General features: G+C 39.2%; 1 protein-coding gene and 2 gene segments (V, D, J or C); 1 reads left to right on the top strand and 2 right to left on the bottom strand.

Moving 5' to 3' along the window:
• LOC115344013 (trypsin I-P1-like) overlaps nucleotides 1-20,379 on the bottom strand; it is a 56,406-nt gene that overhangs the window by 21,472 nt on the left and 14,555 nt on the right. The gene's annotated exons all lie outside the window — the stretch shown is intronic.
• LOC115344014 lies at nucleotides 19-10,379 on the top strand. The segment is given in 5 exon segments: nucleotides 19-1,292; nucleotides 5,958-6,293; nucleotides 6,678-6,695; nucleotides 7,781-7,887; nucleotides 10,041-10,379. Coding segments are annotated over 5 exon segments (561 nt in total).
• Nucleotides 18,658-19,431, bottom strand: LOC121233452. The segment is given in 2 exon segments: nucleotides 18,658-19,284; nucleotides 19,383-19,431. Coding segments are annotated over 2 exon segments (491 nt in total).

Genomic DNA, 20,379 nt, shown 5'->3' on the forward strand with positions numbered 1-20,379 from the left:
GTTGTATCGTTGTGGGGACAGGATCCACAATGATACATTCCCCATGAAGCCTTTACAAAAACCCGTATGTGCAAAAAGCTTGTAGGAGAGTGTGTTAAGGCAGCTACAGAGAATTCTGCAGCACAGCGGGCATGTTCTGTCTTGTTTTTTCTTGATAGACCTAGCATGCTAGGACTTACTTTCATCATCTGAGAACCAAGCCTACCCTCTCTGGAAAACAAGCCAGGAGATTCTGAGACATAGAAATAATTTTCAGCAAGCCACATTGACTGCAGATGCACCTAAAACCTATCAGAGGACGTGAAGCAGAGAATTAATATTTTTTTTTCTGATGAGATAATGTTTGCAATAGACCACAAAATGCTTCTTTATTAATGTGATAAAAGCTTTAGAAAAATAATTCTGATGTACCTGGTATCTTTCAGAGGCACTAAATAAAATGTATTGGGGTTCTCTCTCTTAAATAAGCCTCCGGTGTCCACTGACTGACTCATGCCTGTGAGCACAAAGGTTTTCTCTAATCCTTCTCCACACTCGTCTCACTGCAGTTCTTCCTAATGGATATCAAGGGTTTGTCTGAGACCAGCCAACTGATTCTTCTGGACTCTCCTTGTGTGGATTACTTTTAACCTATCAGAAAATTGAGTAGGATCCAGAAAGACTATTCAAGATGGCTGGCCTGCCATTGAAGGGAAAACAAATGGATTCGTTTTAGTTCAGTGCCACAAAGGTGAACCACCTATATGAAAAGGCATGTGACTATGACAACCACAAAGCAAGTATTATTTGATTATTAACTCCGCAAGTTACAGAAGGGAAGGCTTTGCAATGCTTAGAGTACAAGACTGACAGTAAAGAAGCTCTAGTTGTAGAGGAATTATATTTCTAGACAATGACAACCTCTACCACTTTGGGTACATCTGCATGGTTTCTACATCTGCAAAATCAGAACAGCAGGTAATATCAGTGAGATAACATGGAGATTAGAGAAAGGTTGTAAAACAACTTGAGGTGAAATGTAGACATTAAAATTAAGTATCAAAAAACTCTGGGAAATGCTTTTATAAATGCTACAGGTTATACAATGGGATTTCAAGCTGGTTTTCTGCCAAAGCCCTTCAGACAGAGATTGAGGGATCTTTAGGGTTCCACATACCGTAAACAATGCTTAAGCTTCTGCTTACTAAACTCGGCTGCAGGGCATCCATTTTCTTAGCTTATGATACAACACTTTGTCACTGTGACCAACAATAAACTGACTTTCGGCGATGGCACAAAACTTACAGTAATAGGTAAGAAATTTTTATTTTTATCTTTTAAATCACTTCAAATTCCAGGTTTTCTCTTTAAAGATCTTCACTTATTCTCCCTTTCATTATTAAACTGGTGTTTTCCTGATGTGGTAGTAACCCAGTCTACTTTGGAGAATAGACTAAGTTTAGTACTCTAGGTAGGGACACACATTTCACTTTGGTGAACTGAATGAATGCATTTTCAGTGAATAAAAAGTTGTCCATAGAAAGAATTAGGATGAGGAATTGGTAAAGAAATATGTGTATATCATAAGTATATTGTCTTAATAAATCAACATCTGCAAAAATCACTATTCCCCAGAAGTATTCTCCATAATGCTAGTTCTCCTGGGGCTACAGGTGATTACAGACAAGTCAATGAAAGGCTATCTGTCTGGAGAGAACTGAGTTACAGTTACACTTTGGGACAGGTCTAGAAAACAAAATCAAGACTCTACAAACTTAAATTACTTTGGATCTTTTCAGGGTGAACTAAAGCATGTGTTATCTCAGATAACTGGGAAAGACAAATAAGCGTACTAGCATTTTTAGTTGACAAAACAGAAGCCACAAATAAATACTCAGCTTTATCATAAGCAATACTAACAGCTCTCTGCAGCTGTTTAATTCTTTGTTGTTATAGAAAACAACTCTCCACAGCACAGCAAGTTTCTTTCCACAAAACAGGCTCATCAGGATGGTGATGAAAAGATCATTTAGGACAATGGTCTTACTATTTCAGAATAGATGCTAAAAGGCCGCTGAAAACCACAAAAACAGAATATGTGTTCGTTTCAAATAAAAGTAGCTCTCAGGGAATGTTTCTCTTTGGGTCACACTTCTGGATTTGGACTCTGTCCAGAGGAAAACAAGGCTGCTTCTAAGACTTTGATAAATGATGGTGATCTCGTCTTCTCATGGTGTTGTTCCTGGAGTCAGAAGAATTGATGCCTCAGGCTTTTGTACCACACCATTCCACTGCAGAGTAAAATCATTACAAGTGATAAAATTCAATCTCCATAGGAAAAATTCAGTTATCAGCACATTTTTTGAAATCCAGGGAGAATCTGAGGTGCCTGAGCTGATGCAAATCAATACATTGATCCCTCATTGACCATAGTCAATTATGCAGCTAACTTTAGTAATCATAGCTAAGAGAACAGAGAGAATAAAAGCAGAGACTTCCTTCCAGAGAAAGAGAAAGCGAGGGATCTTTAGGAACTGCTACAATGGGGAATGTGGACCAGGGTCCTGTGTTACATATTACGAGTTATTTTGTAAGTAAAAAGACAGACAGACATTTGTTTTACAAGAGAATAATATTCATGATGTTGAAAGGAAATGAGGAAATTAAAGAAATGAGGCTGTTTAGGTGAAAAAAGCAAAGAAAATTACTCTGTCTGCATATGGGAAATACTTTCTAATAGTACACCTAGATAAATAGATAAATGTCCTCTAAAGAAATGGTGAAAGTTGCAACAACTGATTCCCCTAAGCCTGAAGCAAAAGGGCTCTGGAAAAGGTATTTCTGAGATTGATCTCACCTGGTTAGATACACAGATGTGGTGGTGTTCCCTTTCAGACCTTTCTTTTTTTTTAGGGGACCATAAATTAATGTATGTTGTGTTTCTTCTTTTGCTGGTACTGCATGAGGGGAGGGTTAGTCCACAGGTTTGGCTCAGGGAACTGAGAGTAGAGGAGAGGTTTTCCTGCAGCTGCGAAACAGTGTGAATAATGAAAAACTGTACTTTGGCAGTGGGACAAAACTCACAGTCCTAGGTAAGACAGAAGCCATATCTCTGTGATATATGTGATACTGGTTTAAGGGGCAAGAGCATTCTTAATTAACAGCAGAATAATGATTTTTTTTCATACAGCCATGAGGACAGGATTAATGCTTTATTGGTTGCTTATTAAAATCGGATGTGCCTATATGTGTAGGATTTGCAGGCATGAATTTTTAGATCCTTGTGTGTGCTGCCTTTGTCTTCCCTTACTGGGAACTTCATGGAGAAAGGTAGAAATAATTCTATTTCCTCCTATTCTCCAAGAAAACATTGTATAGGTTGGGAATGAAGGATTGCTCTCCGGTCTGCAAAGTTTTGCCATTCATCTATGTAACAATCAAAAGCAACATTTCAGAGGTAGAGTCTGGATTCTTGTGCCTGCTGAATCAGGCAGGGAAAGAGTAGTCTTGCTGGTACTTTGCTCCCTTCTCCATAGATGGTGGGCAGGCTGCCTAAAGTTGCTTTGGGACACTAGCTTCCTCTAACAGTCCTTTTCACGACTTCTAATTCTCAAAAAGGACTATGTTCTTTTTCTCTCAGTGCACTTTTCTCCTCTATTCTTTCTCTTTTTCCCCATTTGCTTTCTCTGCCTTCTCCCATCTCAGGAAAGGATTTAAAATCACCTATATCAAGGCATTTTGGAATCACAGGGCAAAATAACCATCTACTGTTGTCACATCTAATAGCAAACTGTAGAAATACACACTGGTGTCTGCTCCTTTAAACAGTACCATTTTAAGGAACTAAGTGGCTGGCAAGAAGAGCATAATGACACTGTGGGTTATAGTCTGATCATGTACAGCTGTGCTTTTTAACTGCGCCACTTACCTTTGGAGATGGCACTTTGCTCAGAGTTATAGGTAAGTAGCTGTGATTAAACCAAGTGCTCAATGTGGAGGACACTTGAAAATTTCCCTCGCATTAAGGATAAGTAGCATATACACTGATGATTTTAAAATAAGAGTAGGAGTGAAAGATAACAAGAAATCATTAAACTGACCTTGCCATGATGGGAATGGAAGAACTGTGGTACTTTTTCTCTTAGGTGGGTGAAGAATGTGTGACAGGGAATGCATGAGTTTATGCATGGAAGTGATTGTGCCAATGTCTGCCATGAACACCGTGGAAGATCAGAACAGAATGGGCTGTTGATAACACTTTTTTGTCATCTCTGCTCCTGCTTGTACCAGTCTCCTTACTGCATTTTAGGCATGCTCATTCTCTGGCTTTCTTTGTCTTTCCAGTAGTTTTATCATTCTTTCTGTCTGCCTTTTTCACCTGCCTTCCTCTTTGTCTGTTTTTGGTTTAGTCTGTTAAATCTCTCTCATTTTTCTCTTGTGTCCTCCCTGTCTGTTTCCATGTCTTCACTCATTAGCCATTTAGGCTATGAGCCAATGAATTAATGTCAGAGATACTTTTAGGATAGGAAAAAAATTCATAAAGCCAAGTACTAGAAGGGAGCAGTAAAAGTGATCAACCTCTCCTCATATCCACTGGAAGAAAAGCAGAGCAGTGCCAAATCTTCTAGGGAGTTATCTCTATTACTATCTAGTTACCTCTTCCGAAGTCTGTACAAGCTCATACATTTTCACAGAAGCATCCCAGGGATCTTTGTAGAGTAAGCACTGACAACCACAATTAAGGTTAACAGTTGAAAGCAAACACTAGGGCTTAGGGGTCAAGATCTATGCAAGATATAAGTTTCTGCTAATTCTGCTAATTCTCTCCACTCTAGAAAGGAGGGAGTCATCAGAAAGAACATCTACAATTTATAGTGTTATAGTGCCTTCACACTGAAAAAAGTAAACATTTTCTCTTTGGCCCATAGTTCTCTCTGCATTTCTGTTTCCATGTGCACTCTGCAGACCTGGAATAAACCCTGGTGGGTTTATCATGCTAGATTAGTAAAAAAGGCACTCTAATGAAGTATATGACACCGCCCCCGCCCCATGTTTTTTAGAGTCACTACCTAGCTTCTGAGTAACATCTCATTGTTGCCTTGTACATCCTTTTGACTGTAGAAGTCTGTTGTCTTTAGTCTTATATGTAGATATTAAACAGTTTAAGACAGGGGAGAGCTTTTGGTTTGTGAGTGTATAGAATCTTGCATCATTTTGGGAAGATGTGTAGTCTAGGATGAGGGCTTCTCATACCTAGGATAACCTAAATAATGAAGAACATAAAGAGAAATTTCAGTCTTAAAAAAGGATGGCAAGGCCTGAAGCAAAACTTGTCCTAGGCAGATTCAGGTTACCTACATAAAGTGTTCTTCACTTCAGACAGTGAGAAAGATTAGTTCCTCCCTTTCAAGTCACGTCTTAGATGGGGCTGGGGTTGGGGGGGGGGGGGGGGGGGAGGGGGGGGGGGGGCTGTCCATATAGGGTATCACCTGGCAGTATAATTCTGAAAACTGCAATAACCATCATGTTTTACTATGTCTCCAGGAATGTAACACAGACAGTTGAAGATGCTTGTGCCTTATAAAACAATTAGTTGAAGATGCTTGTGTCTTTTAACACAGACTCATGTCTATTAGTACAATATTACAAATACAGGCTTTATAGCACTACTGGGTACTTTTCTGCCTACCTGTTTGCTCAGCTTCTTTTCAGCTTTCCTATTCTTCTGACAAATACTAGAAATTCAAACACTCATGCATTTCTGTAGCCAGACCTTTTATTTTTCTGTGTAGTGAGTGAAGACAAATGCTTTCAGTTTCCTGGTGTCTACGTACCTAATAGATATTAATCATCTAATAGACAGTTGTTAAAAGGCCAGATATATCAGGAGTCACACAGCACAAATACAGTACAATTTTAAGGGGTTTCTGACTGAAGACAGTAATGAAGGCTCTGGGCCATATTGCTTTCTGTTTCAGGGAAGAACGATGAAATCATACCTCCAGCTGTGGCCATCTTTTCCCCATCAAAGCAAGAGATCCAACAGAAGAGCAAGGCCACGCTGGTATGCCTGGCCTCTGGTTTCTACCCTGACCACCTAAATCTGGTCTGGAAGGTGAATGGTGCTAAAAGGACAGAAGGGGTGGGGACAGATGAGTTTTCCACATGGAATGGGAGTACCTACTCATTGACCAGCCGACTGAGGATCTCAGCCCAGGAATGGTTCAACCCTTTAAATCGTTTTGAGTGTGTTGCCAATTTTTTTGAGAACGGAACCCTGGAATCAATACACAAATTACTCTACGGTGATGCTGGTGAGTAAAAAATATGTATCACCATGCTGTACAAACTAGAAATCACAAATCAAAAAGGTTATGATGTGAAACACTTCTATATCCAACTTCTATACAGGTGGTTGTTATGGCACAAATATATATGTAAATATGTAGGTATTTTCATATGTCTCTTCCTACTCCTGGGCCTCTGTATCTTCATTATCATTATACATCTATAGTTTTTCAAAGTTTTCTTCAGATTTTCACTAAGAAATCTCTGTCATATATTATTATACTATACATTTTACTATATACAGTACAGTAAAATTAATCAGGCAGTATATAGTAAACTGAAGCTTCTAAAATTTGTGTTCTGTTTGTATTGAAGAGAAACTTGACTTTTAATTCATTTTTGTCTTTCAGGTTGTGCACTCACGGAAGGTATGTGTGTCTTCTCACAGGCAAATATCTGTATGTATTTTAATTCCAGTTTTACTTAACACTAAGTACAAGCTGTGTGAGATTTCTACTATAAGAATAACTTGTACTTCCTCATCAATGATTTGTATGTTAGATTTTAAAAAAAAAGAAGAAAAAAAGACTTTGGGATGGTTGTATGTGCATGCTGTTGAGGTTTGGGTTTTTTAGCTGTTCTTTATGATTCCCTTTCAAATTAATGGAAGAAATTTTGGAACCTCCCTATAGAGTGTAATTTGCTCTTTTTATCATCTCCTCCAGTCCTTAACACTGCCTTCTGCTGGGAAGCTGCTTGCTCAGCCATGAAAGAAAAAATTCATACTTAGACAAGTGATTATGACATCAAGATTCAGAATCCAGAATTCTGAATATTTCTCAGTATCAGGTTCAGAATACTTCTGATTACAAGCCACATTCCCCTCCAAACTGTGAGGATATCCGTATTAAAAATTATGTTTCTTTCCTCTATGTATGCATATTTACACACTCTTTTTTTTCACCAACTTCTTTAATGCTTCAGGAATCTTAAGGCTGAACAAAGATCAGGCTGGTGTCTCCATACTACTGCAATTCCTTAAGAGTAAAAAATCTACAAGAATAAAAGTTCTAGATACCATGTTATTCTGGGCTATGTAAAACTTCCCTGATATATAAGCAGCACTCACAAGGCCACTGACAATAACAAGTGAAAAAAATTCCCATCTTGTGATGCAGCTTAATTTGAGTTTCTAAGAGGGGATTCACATGAACAGCCTAATTTTTCAGTAGATGTGGCAGCACAATGGTCAAACATTCCCAATCAGGACATACTTTCTTTGCATAAAGCCAATCTCTGTCTTTCCTAGACTCACTTTCTTTTTTGGTTCTTTGAATCACAGTGTTCTTTCCCATCCCTTGCTATTTTGTGTCAACAGAGCCATTCATTTGGCTCTAGTTCCTTTGTGTCGCTTAGCTAAAGATTTCAAGGCCTCATATATGATTAAAGCTACATTAGATTTTGTCTTTTGTGATGATGATAATTCAATACACAAATGATGTTTGATTTGCAGAGTCCTACTTGTGGTATGGAAATTCTCTGAAGCTCACTTACCTCATTCTCTGTGGCAAAGCCTTGCTCTATGCAGTTTTGGTGAGCAGTCTGGTGTGGACAGCCAAGGTAGGCTAGTGTGCCACGTGAAGGTTAAGCTTACTCACTAGTACAAGGATCAGTGGATACAGACTAAATCTGTTCTCAGTTGTGGGGTTGTTCTCCATGTGCTCTGCTGGGCTTTATGCAGGCTAGTTTGAAAAATCACAAGTTAGGAGTTTTCTATTATTGATTTTCCAGAACTCAAATAAAATAAATGCTATCTAGCAGAGAAATTCCTTCTCAAAATACTCTTTAAACACATGGAAAAAGATGAGAATTAAGGACAAATTCTCCAGAATGTAAAGAAGGGAAATATCAGATATATCATACTTTTTTGTAAGCATTGAAAAGGGACTCATGCCTGCTGTGAAAGTAATAAACAGCATTTTTGAGGAGTAAACGTGGGATAATCTGAACAACGATTTACAAAGATTTACAAAGAACAATGGGCTAAATCCAAACAAATGGGAGAAGTTTAACTAACTACCAGGAAATACTTTTTATCAGTAAGTTTCTCATATGGCTGAAAGATCTTCCTAGTGAGAGTGGTGGAAGCCTCAAAGCTTGTTCCTTTAAAAGCAGGACTGGGAGATGTATTTGAAGAGTAACCTGCTAGAGTTGAGGGTGAGTATGAGCACATCTCAATTATGGTTTTGTGTCCTTTTTCAAAGATACTAGAGGGAGTAGGTTTGTACTTTACTGGATCACAGTCATAGAATCATAGAATGGCTTGGATCAGAAGGAACCTTTAAAGGTCATCTGGTCCAACCCCCCCCTGCCATAGGCAGGGACATCTTTCACTAGATCAGGTTGCTCAAATGCCTATCCAACTTGACTTTGAACACTTCCAGTGATGGGGCATCCACGGCTTCTCTGGGAAACCTGTTCCAGTGTCTCACCACCCTCATCATAACAAATTCTTCCTTATAGCCAATCTAAAGCTACCCTGTATCAGTTTAAAAGTGTTGCCCCTAGTCCTGTCACTGCAGGCCCTGGTGGAAAGTCTCTCTCCATCTTTCTTGTAAGCCCCTTTGTATATTGAAAGGCCACAAGAAGGTCTCCCCAGAGGCTTCTCTTCTCCAGGCTCAACAACGGCAACTCTCTCAGCCTTTCTTCACAGGAGAGCTGTTCCAGCCCTCTGACCATTTTTGTGGCCTTCTTCTGGACCTGCTCTAACATGTCCATGTCTTTCTTGCACTGGGGCCCCCAGAACTGGATGCAGTACTCCAGGTGGGGTCACATGAGTGCAGAGTAGAGGGCCAGAATCGCTTCCCTTGACCTGCTGGCCACGCTTCTCTTGATGCAGCCCAGGATACAATTGGCTGTCTGGGCTGCAAGTGCACATGGCCGGCTGACATACACTTTTTCATCCACCAGTATTGCCAAGTCCTTCTCCACAGGGCTGCTCTCAAGCCATTCATCCCCCAGACTGTACTGATCCTGGTGATTGCCCCAACCCATGTGCAGGACCTTGCCCTTGGCCTTGTTGAACTTCATGATGTTCACATGGGCCCACTCCTCAAGCCTGTCCAGGTCCCTCTGGCTGGCATCCCTTCCCTCAAGCGTATCAACTGCACCACTCAGCTGGTGTCATTCACAGACTTACTGAGGGTGCACTCAATCCCACTACCAATGACACAATGAGGGCGGTATTAAATGGTATCAGTCCCAGTATGGACCCTTGAGGGAAACCACTCGTTACTGGTTTCCACTTGGACATTGAGCCATTGACTGCAAGTCTTTGGGCATGGTCATCCAGCCAGTTCCTTACCCATGTAACTGTCCATCCATAAACCCCATATCTCTCCAATTTATTGGCAAGAATGTTGTGGGGGACCGTATCAAAGGCCTTACAGAAGTCCAGGTAGATGACACCTGTAGCTCTTCCTTTGTCCGCTGGTGCAGTCACTCCATTATAGAAGGCCACCAGATTAGTCATCTAACACACAAAGTTGTACGTAAAGATATTTGTTCAGTATGTAAGTAAATAATTTGTACAAGTTAAGACCCTTCCTTGGTACAAAAAGGGGAGAAAGCATGGAGGTACATGGTCATTTCTGTTAATGCTCTCAGGAGACACAACAGTTGGGACACATAAATATGGTCTATTTCCTAGATTATTGTATTTGTTCCGTTTGCTTCTTTTTTTAATTTGTTTATTCTGTTTTGTTTTCAATTAGGCTGGTGGCAAGTTGTATAGAGAATAAATCAAGAGTCCTCTTCATCACATCAGCAGGAACACAGCAAATTATACTTTCTACCTTTCCATAGCAAAGGATTTATGCTTCTGTCTATGAACTTCTGAATATTATTTCTTGGTGACTCTCTGTCCCCCTCCTGTTCTTTCCACTTTGTTGTAATCACTGCTGGGTTTTCCCTGTACTTCAATATCACATTGTATTGTATCGTATTGTATCATATCATATAGTATCATGTCTTTAAAACTAACACCTTCTTAATGATCAGAAGCTGAGAACCCAGCTCCTTGAATTAGGAATAAAGTTTTAGCTTCTTTTCCATTCAAGAAGCACAAGTTGTTGTTTTTTAATTTGGTCTTTTGTAGCAATAATGTCCCACAACAAAAACTTCCAGTGATGTGTAGTACCATAAGGAACTCACATTAAAGAACATTCACTGACAATCCTTATAGGAATACCTTATCTGTTAGAAGAACAGTAGAAGGCTCATCCGGTGTTTACACTGTGTACCAACAACTGGAGTGGGGCTGTAGGCTTCAGAGGCTTGCACACTCCAGTACCAGTGACTGGGAGAGTGAGCATCCAGGGCCAGCTAGCAAGCAGACTGCATGTCTAAGGCTAGTTTCTGGGTCTGTTAGTGCCATCTGTGTTTGCACGAGTGTTTCTGTCTGTATTGATTTGTGTGGCTGTCTGTCTGTACAAGAATATTTGTATTGTGTATGTGTTTGCATGCCTATTGGGAATACACACTCAGCCTTGCTAGTGGGTGCACCTAGGGAAAGGGAGCTGCAGCAGCCTTGCCACTATTGGGCTATTGGATTCAGTAAGCCCAGATAAAATAGTTAGAACTTACGATTCAATTCTAGCATCTTAGAGTATTTAGGACATTAATCAACTCATGCCTACTGGACAGCACTATTTCGATGGACAGTGGTACATTTTGTCGGCATTAGGAAAAGTAGACTTCCTATGTTTCATCCCAACCTTGTCAATAGTTTTTGTGCCACAGCTGTTCAGAATCTGCAACGATGGGTCCAATCTTAGACTAAATGAAGAAAAGAAAAATGGGGGTGGAGGGTAGAAGGGGTGAGGCTGTAGTTTTACAGTAATAAATTTACTGGCTGCAGAGGAAGGAAAAAACTAGAAGTCTTTAGTCTTTTTTGGTATTGCCTGCAATATTATGCATGTTGCCTTCTGGGAAGTATGGAAGCATCTACACACCAGCACAGCTCCCCCATACACTTATTATGAAATGTAACCCCTGCTGCTGTTACAGCTGTTACACTGCTGCCTTTCTCATCACAGATGCTAAGTACTACATACGCCATGAAGACTGAGTTGCTCTTTTGCCCATAGTACAGAAGCTAAAGTAAGGGTACATCCAAGTAAATGAAGTTTAGACACTTATTTGGACAAAAATTTTATATATTTATATAGATTTTTTTATATTTAAAATTTATATATTTTATATATTTAAGATTTATATATTTTATATTTATATAGATTTTTTTATTTATTTATATAGAATTTATATATTTCAGAGTGGTAATAAAAGAAAATAACAAATATATTTTTTAACTCCTACACAAAAAGAAGTACTGGCAGGACATGTGTGAACAGCATTCCATCTATTGTGTACTACTGTTTAACACTCATAAGGCTCTTCAGTATGTCCTCCTGTACTTTTGCCCACACCCACCCTGATATGTGATTGGGGTGATGCTATTGTTTTTATATTGCTAGAGGATAAACACACTGTTCTACTGCATCCAGCAATGGATAAGGATGTGAGATGATGGTATCATGTGAGAAATGCAGGAAGGCTGTGAAAATGAAAGTTTGACTACTATCAAAATGTAATCCTGGGAAGAAGACTGAAAGTAACAGAAGCAACATCTCCCAAGAAATGTGTATAGTAGGAATTCTTTCTGGCGGTGATGATAAAACTTTACCTTGAAAAGGACATCTAGTTTTGGGTCCCTCATGACTTGAAGCAGGCAGACCATTAATTATGGGAGAGGAGAAAACAGATTTTGCAGGTTAGGCACCTGATTATTGTAAGAATTATAGGAAGGAGGGTGCATGGGTAAGGGATTTCCAATTAGGTGATTCAAAATTCTGCAGAATTAAGGAAGGCATGAGGGCAAATGTCAGGCTGTGTGGTTACACTTTAGTGTGCTGGACTGTGAAATGGTAGGATATATGATGGTAAGTGGCCTAAAAAAAAAGAAAAGTCATTGTCTGGAACACTTAACAGTCAGGGTTTTGCTAAATCCCATGCCTAAAAGCAGTATTTGTAGGTTCATGGGGAAGAGGCTACTTAATGTCAAAACAGATTAAATGAAAATATTTTTTTATTAAGCTTGAAAGAAAGGGAAGTAAAGAGACTGAAGGACTGCAAGGGAAGGATGAACAGGATCTTCCCTGTGGTCCTGGTATTTCAATGCTGTAGGCATTACCTAAGTGAAGTAGCATATTGCATCTCCAGGAGCTAGTACAACCCTTTCAGGAGCGGGGAATCTTTCAGGAGTGGCTTTTCTGGGTATGGTAGATTAGGAAATAGAAACTTTGTGCCAATGAGGAGGAGGAAGAGAGAACAAGCTCCTCAGAGAATTTTTATATGAAGGCCAGAAGTAATACTGTATTTTGAAAAAGGAACATGGCTCACTGTTCTAGGTAAGAAAAAAAAAAGTGCAGTGGAAGAGTTTGAGTCAGCAGAGCTTCACTACGAAGGCTAAATATGGTGTTTCAGGAAAGACAGGTCAAGAAAGAAGGAGATAGTAGGGACTGTGAAGAAGAAGAGGACAAATTAACCAATTGAATTATTGTTATTAAATTTGCCCTGTGAATAGGACAGTTTGGTGTTAATCTGTCAGATTAATAAAACTGTGGCGAAAGGTAGCAAGCAAGCAAGCTTAATGGAATAAAATGAAGGGAGTGAGAAGGATGAGACAAAACCAAAGAAGAGACCTCAAGTCAAATAAGTGTATTTTGAAAGAATATATACTACTTCTACAATGCAGAACTCCCAAAGGCTCTACTCAGTGTTTGCTGAGTCTACTGGCTCTATTCTACCAGAAATTAACTGTGTGACTGACCAAGTCTTTTCCCCAGAATTAAATTGCCTACAGAATGAACTAATCATTATGATTCCCTCTTATTCCTACAGTCTATCTCCCACTGTTATATCCAAATGGAATGTGTGTCCATGAAAAAGACAAAGGCAAAAGAAGTAGGACTGGAAAGGATGTGCAGGTATTCATAAGGAATTGACAAAAGATGTGGAGGCTGGAGAGAAAGAAAGTGAGAGTGGATACAAATGAAGGAGACTGGATCTTACAATATATATCATGATTCCTAAAAATTGTGAGGATATTGATGTCAAACTACAGCACCAGACAGTAAAGTGCTTTACTAATGACAGAGAAATGAAGGGCTGTTTTTATGCTGTGATCCAAATCATCATTAGAAAACAATGCCAAATATTTAATAACCAAGTACTACAAAGATAGACTGATATACTTCCTTTTCAGCACAGCTTTGGCTACTAGTCTGCAAAAAAATATGGTATTTGAAGGTTTAACATGGTTATCACTGGACAGCATCCCAGGACACGTGTGACTAGTTTTGATATTACACTGTGAGGCTGTGCTCTGCCAATACTCAGTATTTTGGAGAAGGAACAAAAGTAACAGTTCTGGGCAAGTGGGAATCATGAGAAGAGTGTATTAGGTTGTGCAAGGGGCAAGATTCTGGGAGTGTGACAAGAGTAAACACAGATGGAAGCCTTTGGATTCAGATGATGGGTTCTTTTCCCAAGATGCCTCATTATTCATGCTCTCTAAAGTTAGGGTAGACAAGAGCACAGCAGAATGGAGTATAAAAAATAATTCCAGCTCTGTCTGGAACACATTAAGGTTATAAGGACATTTGGTGCAAATGGCTGCATTTATCAAGCCTATTAAAAAAATCCTGATCAATCTTGTTCTCACGCAGACTTTCAGAGTGGTTATGGGGGAGCTTGGTCAAAGTGAATGGGGGAGCAACTTGGGGATAAGTGTCTTGGAGCAGACAAACTACATTTTGGAGGAGTGACACAACTAAACAGTTCTATGTAAGAAAGAAATATAGCAAATACCAGAGAGTTCCTTTAAGATTCTGGAATAAAAAGGAAGAGAATTTTTGATGGCATCTAAATCAGTAGAGTCTGGTGATTCTCACTGGGATTCTCTAGAAGATAGAGAGAAAAAAGCCAGGCAACACAGCATATTTAAGAACAGGTAAGCAAATGGCCATTGTGGTGCCAAAGTACTTTTGTGCATGAGTGAACAAACCTACTGTGATCTGGCTCTGGTGAAAATCAATATATAGCTGAAGAAATCCAGTTCGCAGTGTAGATAGTGTGATACCATCTATGCATTTCCTAATTGACAGCATTTATGCTTTGAGAAGGTAGGATCCAGATACCATTTTAAGGGAAAGAGAAATGACCTGCATATCCAACTACATGAAAACTGGCAAAATGCCATTTTTCTCAAGTTAGATGCAGGCAACCTAGTGCTGACCCTGAACTATAACACTGGATCCAGAAAGCAAAATAGAAAACCAAATAAAGTGTTTCATTGAAATGAGTAATAAAGCTTCCACCAATTTCATCAGAGTCAAAATTCTACCCTCCATTTTTACTTGCAGTCTGGTTTCTTATGCACTATTTAGAGTCATTAAAGTTATTTTTACCATGACATCTCTAAGCTGTCTACCATGCTGTGTGGCTGTTCAGATTTCAGATGTATACGCTGCATTCCTAGCAGACAGATGGGGAAAGAGAAAGAGCGGAGAAGGAGATGGTCAAATGAGTCTGAGAAAGAAAGTCAGGAAAAACTATAAATGCTGATGTGGGAAAAAATTCTGTAAAGTCATCCAATGAGGGTGTAAGAAAAGTTAAATGGGAAGAATCCGAATTAAAGAGGTTATATCACAGAACATTTCTGTAGCAGGGGAAATATTCATACATAATGCACACACAGAACCACAAAACTCAAGCATTCATATTTTCAGACACAGAGAAACAGATTTTGGCAAGAGGAATTATTGTCTAGCATTTAACCCTGTTTTTTTCTGATCTCAGTTCTTTTCTGCATTGCTATCAGTTTATGCAAGGAGAAAATAGGAGGTAGTTTTAATAGAAATGATGGAGCTGACAAGTCCTGTGACATTGGCACAAGAAACACAGCTGAAGTACCATTTGCTTCTTTTCATAGTCTAACAAACTTGTACTTTGTGTCCTTTTTGGCACCAAGAGAAAACACCAAGGATCTACTACACTTATTTTTCCTCAAGCAGAATGGAAATGGTATTAGCAGTGCAGAGTCAAGCTTTCACAATTCCAATCCTTATTTTGCTCAATAGGTGTGTGGGGTGGGGGATTTATTACTCTGGATATGAGCAACGTTTTGTGGCAGGAACTAAGCTGACTGACTTAGGTAAGAAAAGATGGCCTACTATTTCTTTGCTAAATAAAACACATTCACTCTTAGTTCTTTTGGGAAACTTTGTAGGTTAAAAATTTTGTAGGTTATACATTTGGGGGGGTGGTAAATTTTTTTGCTTGTTTATTTTTGTTTTTAAAACTGTAGGAGAAGGAGAAGGAGAGATTGAGGTGAAGTAAGCCAAGAAATTTCAGAAAAATCTTGACTCAGGACCTGAGGAGATGGACATACACAGAAAGAGATAAAAACAATAGAGGGTGAATGCGCAGGATCAGTTTGCCCCCTGCTCATTTTATAGCTTAACACAACAAACCAGAGAACTAAATTGTTTTTCAATTAGTACCTTAGCTTCAGTAAGCTCAGCTATTTTGTCAGTAGCCAGAGAAAAAGTTTTGTACTCACTCTGTACCTTTATATTTTAAATCCTGGAGCCACATTCTGTTCAAGTAACCCATTGAATTTGATTTAAATGGCATAGATAGCATGGCATATTTAGTACATACTATGTTGGAAAGACAATTAAAAATTAACATAAATATAATGGTCTTTTAGACTGAAGGAGGCATAGAATGGAGACCCTGAAGGGAACTTCTGTCTAGCATAGTCAGGGTCATCAACAGAAGGGGGAATTATCTCTGAAGGCCTCAGCAGAAAACAGTACCTCAGAACCAGAGCAGATTACATGCCAAAATGCACTTGAAAATATCTCTTTAAGGGAACAGCAGTTGAATTTTAGCAAAACAGGATGCGGTTTGACATTTACTCAAAAAAATGTTCAGATAAAGCATCAGTGTCTCTTACCACAACATCACCCCAGCTTCTCAGGATGAGGCAGCGTGCTGCTCTCACCATATTACAGTTGGACAGAAATAGTGACACATACGGGCCTTATGAAAGTTGGTGGTTTTTTTGTCTCATGTTACCATGCAGCCTTCTTGTTATTGAAGTCTGCAGATGGATTTTGCATGTGCAGCTGCTGTTTCTGTTGTGCAACACACAAAAACCGAAAGACTTGTGGGTTTGGGGGAGTTGCTGGCCTGCTTTTACGAATTAAAAAAAATCCCTACACTTTCTAGCTATCTCAAAACAGCAAAGCAAGATGATAAAAACCATATGCTTGTAGAAAAATTTTGATGGAAGGGGACATCTGGAGGCCTCTCTGTCCAAATTGCTGTTCAAACCAGGGCTAACTCCAAAGCTAGATCATGTTGCTCAGAGCCTTGTCCAAGTGATTTCTGAATATCTTCAAGGACAGAGATTTGAACAGCTCTCTGACAAATCTGTTCCAGTGCTGAAGCACCCTCAAGAGGATGTATTTTTTTGTTATGTCTAATCAGAGTTTATCTTCCTGCAGCTTGTTCCCACTGGCTTCCACTGTGCCCCTCTAAGACCTAAACTCTGTTTAGGCAGTTGGAGTCATGCAATTAGCCATCCTTTAGCCTTTTTCTCCTCAAGATGAACAAAATCAATTCCCTCAGCCTTTCCTCTTACGTTTCTGCTCCAGTCCCCTGATCATCTTAGTGACCCTTTGCTGGACTCTCTACAATTTGTTGCTATCTCTGTGGTACTGGCGCTGGGGCGGGGTAGCGGTGTGTATGAACAATACAGGTAGTATTCCAAATACAGCCTCAAAAGTGCTTCAACATGCTAACTGCATTCTTGCTAATGCAACCAAAAAATGTAATTAGCCTTCATTGCTGAAAGGGCTTGCTGCTTATTCATGTTCAATTGCTTTTCTGCAAAGCTGTTCCCCTGCCAGTCAGCTGATATTTAAAGGACTCAGATAAAGGTTCTTTCACATTTTCCACAGGGAAAGTGCCTGTAATCCAGTAACTCCTTTCCCAATGAGGAAATGCTGTGCAATAATCACAAATTGAAATTTCCCCTTGAATATCAGTATGCTTATCCTGCACATGTGGTAATATAGATACTTCCTTGCCCTACAGCATTTACAATATAATTTGACATAATTCAGATTGTGATAAGAATAATCTCAGAATGTGGATGCTGTGTCTAATTACGGAATGTTCCCATTCTACTTCCTTTCTTTAAACTTTCTAGACCCCTCTGACTGGAAACACATTATTATTATTCATTTCAGTACTAGGTGACTTTTACACATCACAAGAACTTTGCTTAGTGCTTTCTTGCTTTAGGACAATTTAGGACAATTTGTTATATTACCATCATTGAATGCTTACACCAAAGAGTATCTCATGCTATGACTAATCCCATTGCATCAGTGACACTATCTGGGAGAACGGTGGTGCTGGAAAGACACTGGTGGGTGTTTTTATCTGAGACACAAGACTTTTCATGCTAAACCTGAAATATTACATCAGGAAGAGTTTATATAGTAAATAAAATTACATTCACATCCTGCTTGTTCATCCTTCTACTTTTTCATCTTCAAAATATGAATGCTTTCTGGAGTAGTGTTCATATTAGGGCTTAGCTCAAAGTCCAAGAGAACTACAAGACTTTGAATGAGGAACATCGCAAAGTTGCCTGGGAGAAAAAAAAAACCTCAGAACTCATCCATAGAGAGAAGAAATAAACCAGATTAATATAGACTGTGTTGCTGCTTATTAAGCTGTGAGAGAGGTATAAGTATGAGGCATAAAGAGATAGATGTGACACACATAGTGGCATGTGTTTCACTGTGTAGCCAGAAGTAAACTGGATAGTCAGAACAATTTCTGAGTAAATGGAAATCTACATGTTATTTTTCTTGAATGTGAATTCATTTTAAGTTGCATACTACTTTGTACTATCTCCCTTTCCTCTTTATATCCTCCATACACATGTAACTTTTCAGGACTGTGTCTATGCACTTGCAGACCACAGTAATGGCTGCTCTTCTGTCATTTTAATCCAATCTGTGGCATATTAGTTCTGTTTAGCTTCTATTCTTATTTCATCTTTTCTTCAGGCCCCTTCTCATTACTGTTGACAGTCTTAGCTCTACAGATTTCTTGTGATTAGGGTAACCTTTCCAGGCACAGTGAAAAACATTGTGGCTTTCACTGCTTGATAATATTCAGAGAGGAATGAGAGTGCACATACAAGTCACTATCTCTAAAGTATTTCAGACTTAGACATATGTATATTTCACGTAACTGTTCTGTGTTAGGTAAGAAGATGGCTTAGGGGACAATAATTTGTGGCTGTGTAGATTGCAGTTTCCATTTCCTTTATTTTATGTCTGCATTTGGTTAACAACCTTTATTGATTGTTCTGATGAGATAGAGAATAAATGGCTGATCAGGAAGGAGTTCAGCAATTAACCTGCACTTCAAAGACCTATTCCGCCCCTCTTGTTCCAACTCCTTGGCAACATCTGGTTTGTGAATAGGCTATCGGCCTGCACACCCTTCTCCTGTGCTGAGAGCGGCTCCCTTCTAAGGGAAGGTGCTGGAAAGGAGAAAAGTTTACGTAAAGAAAGCAAGCGACTTTGAAGTGTTGTGTCCAAACTGCTGGCACAGAAATAAACAGCTGAATCATTCATCTTCACAGATAAAAGTCTGTGAGGTTTAACCAGTTAGCTTTGTATCCAGTGTGAATGTCACCCTCTTGTTCCTGATTTGCACCAATGGAATAATAGAGCAGTTGCAGCCCCTTCCCTGGCTGCTGCAGATACCAGTATATAGAAATGGGATAATCATTTTGACTGCATGTTAGAGTAGCTTTCTCATTTTCTTTCAACACAAGACTTGAGGTTTGGGTCATTTTAACTCCTATAAGACAAAGCAAAACAAAAACACAGTAAAACAAGTAAACTACATTATCCCAGCAGCGCAGCAGAGCAGGTATCATGGCTCTACTGATTCCTTACTTGCTCCAAAGAAGTATGTGGCTACACACCAAGCTGTCCACATCCTCATTTCTGCCTCAATAGTCAGTGAGCATGCCCCTATAAGGGACTTACATAGGTCCATTTTACATGTTTCTCTTAAACCAATAGCAGATATCTCTGTAACAGCTAAATCTATGTTGAAAACCAAGTTCCTTCCTGCAAGAAATTTCAAGCGAACACTTTTAAGTGTATCTGTTGAAAACACACAGAAAGTTTCATACTAACTCAGGTGGAAGTACTTCTTATTCTACCAGACAGGATATTGTAATATATGATGCTTGTCTTCTTATTTACCCTTGTATGTTTTATTTTACCTTTTGGTATTTTGTTTCCAGAATAAAACAGAAAACGTTTAGTGTAACCAAGCAAAGCAGGTTTTTTGCATTGGTGACTGCTAGAATTTTTCTTTTTGGAAAAAGAGCAGATACAATACATATGCTCAGACCTTAATAATTTTTCTTCCTTCTCCACGTATCAGAACCAGCATGCATGATCTTGTTTTGGGAAGAGCTTTATATGGGAGCCTGTTGTAGCCTTAGCACACACCAAAAGTGAAGGAAACTTGGGTTGTTCCTGAAGCAAACATCTAATAACTTCTTTTCCCTTAGTTGTCCCAGTAGTACTGTACTAATTATAAACTCAACTTCCAGGATTCAGAGTGATACCACTGTCTCTGACACAATCTTTTAACCTGTGTTAAGAAGACTGATCACTGCTCTACCATGGTATTTTGGATGCACAGTGGGAACCATCACAGCAGTCATATTTGCCATCTATAGCTTTGAAATGAGGCCCTAGAGACCAATGCCAAAATCAAACAACCTAAGATCTGTGCTACTGAAACTATTCTTTCTTACTTAAGTGAAAGGATACCATCTGGTGGAACGAATGGGTATTTACAGTGATCCCTAGGGGCTGTATTTCCCACAGTTCTCTATTTTTGCGTTGGCAGAACTGCATAGAAGGGGAACTGGAA

The sequence above is a fragment of the Aquila chrysaetos genome, chromosome 7, assembly GCF_900496995.4.
Source record: "Aquila chrysaetos chrysaetos chromosome 7, bAquChr1.4, whole genome shotgun sequence".
Classification (NCBI taxonomy): Eukaryota; Metazoa; Chordata; class Aves; order Accipitriformes; family Accipitridae; genus Aquila; species Aquila chrysaetos.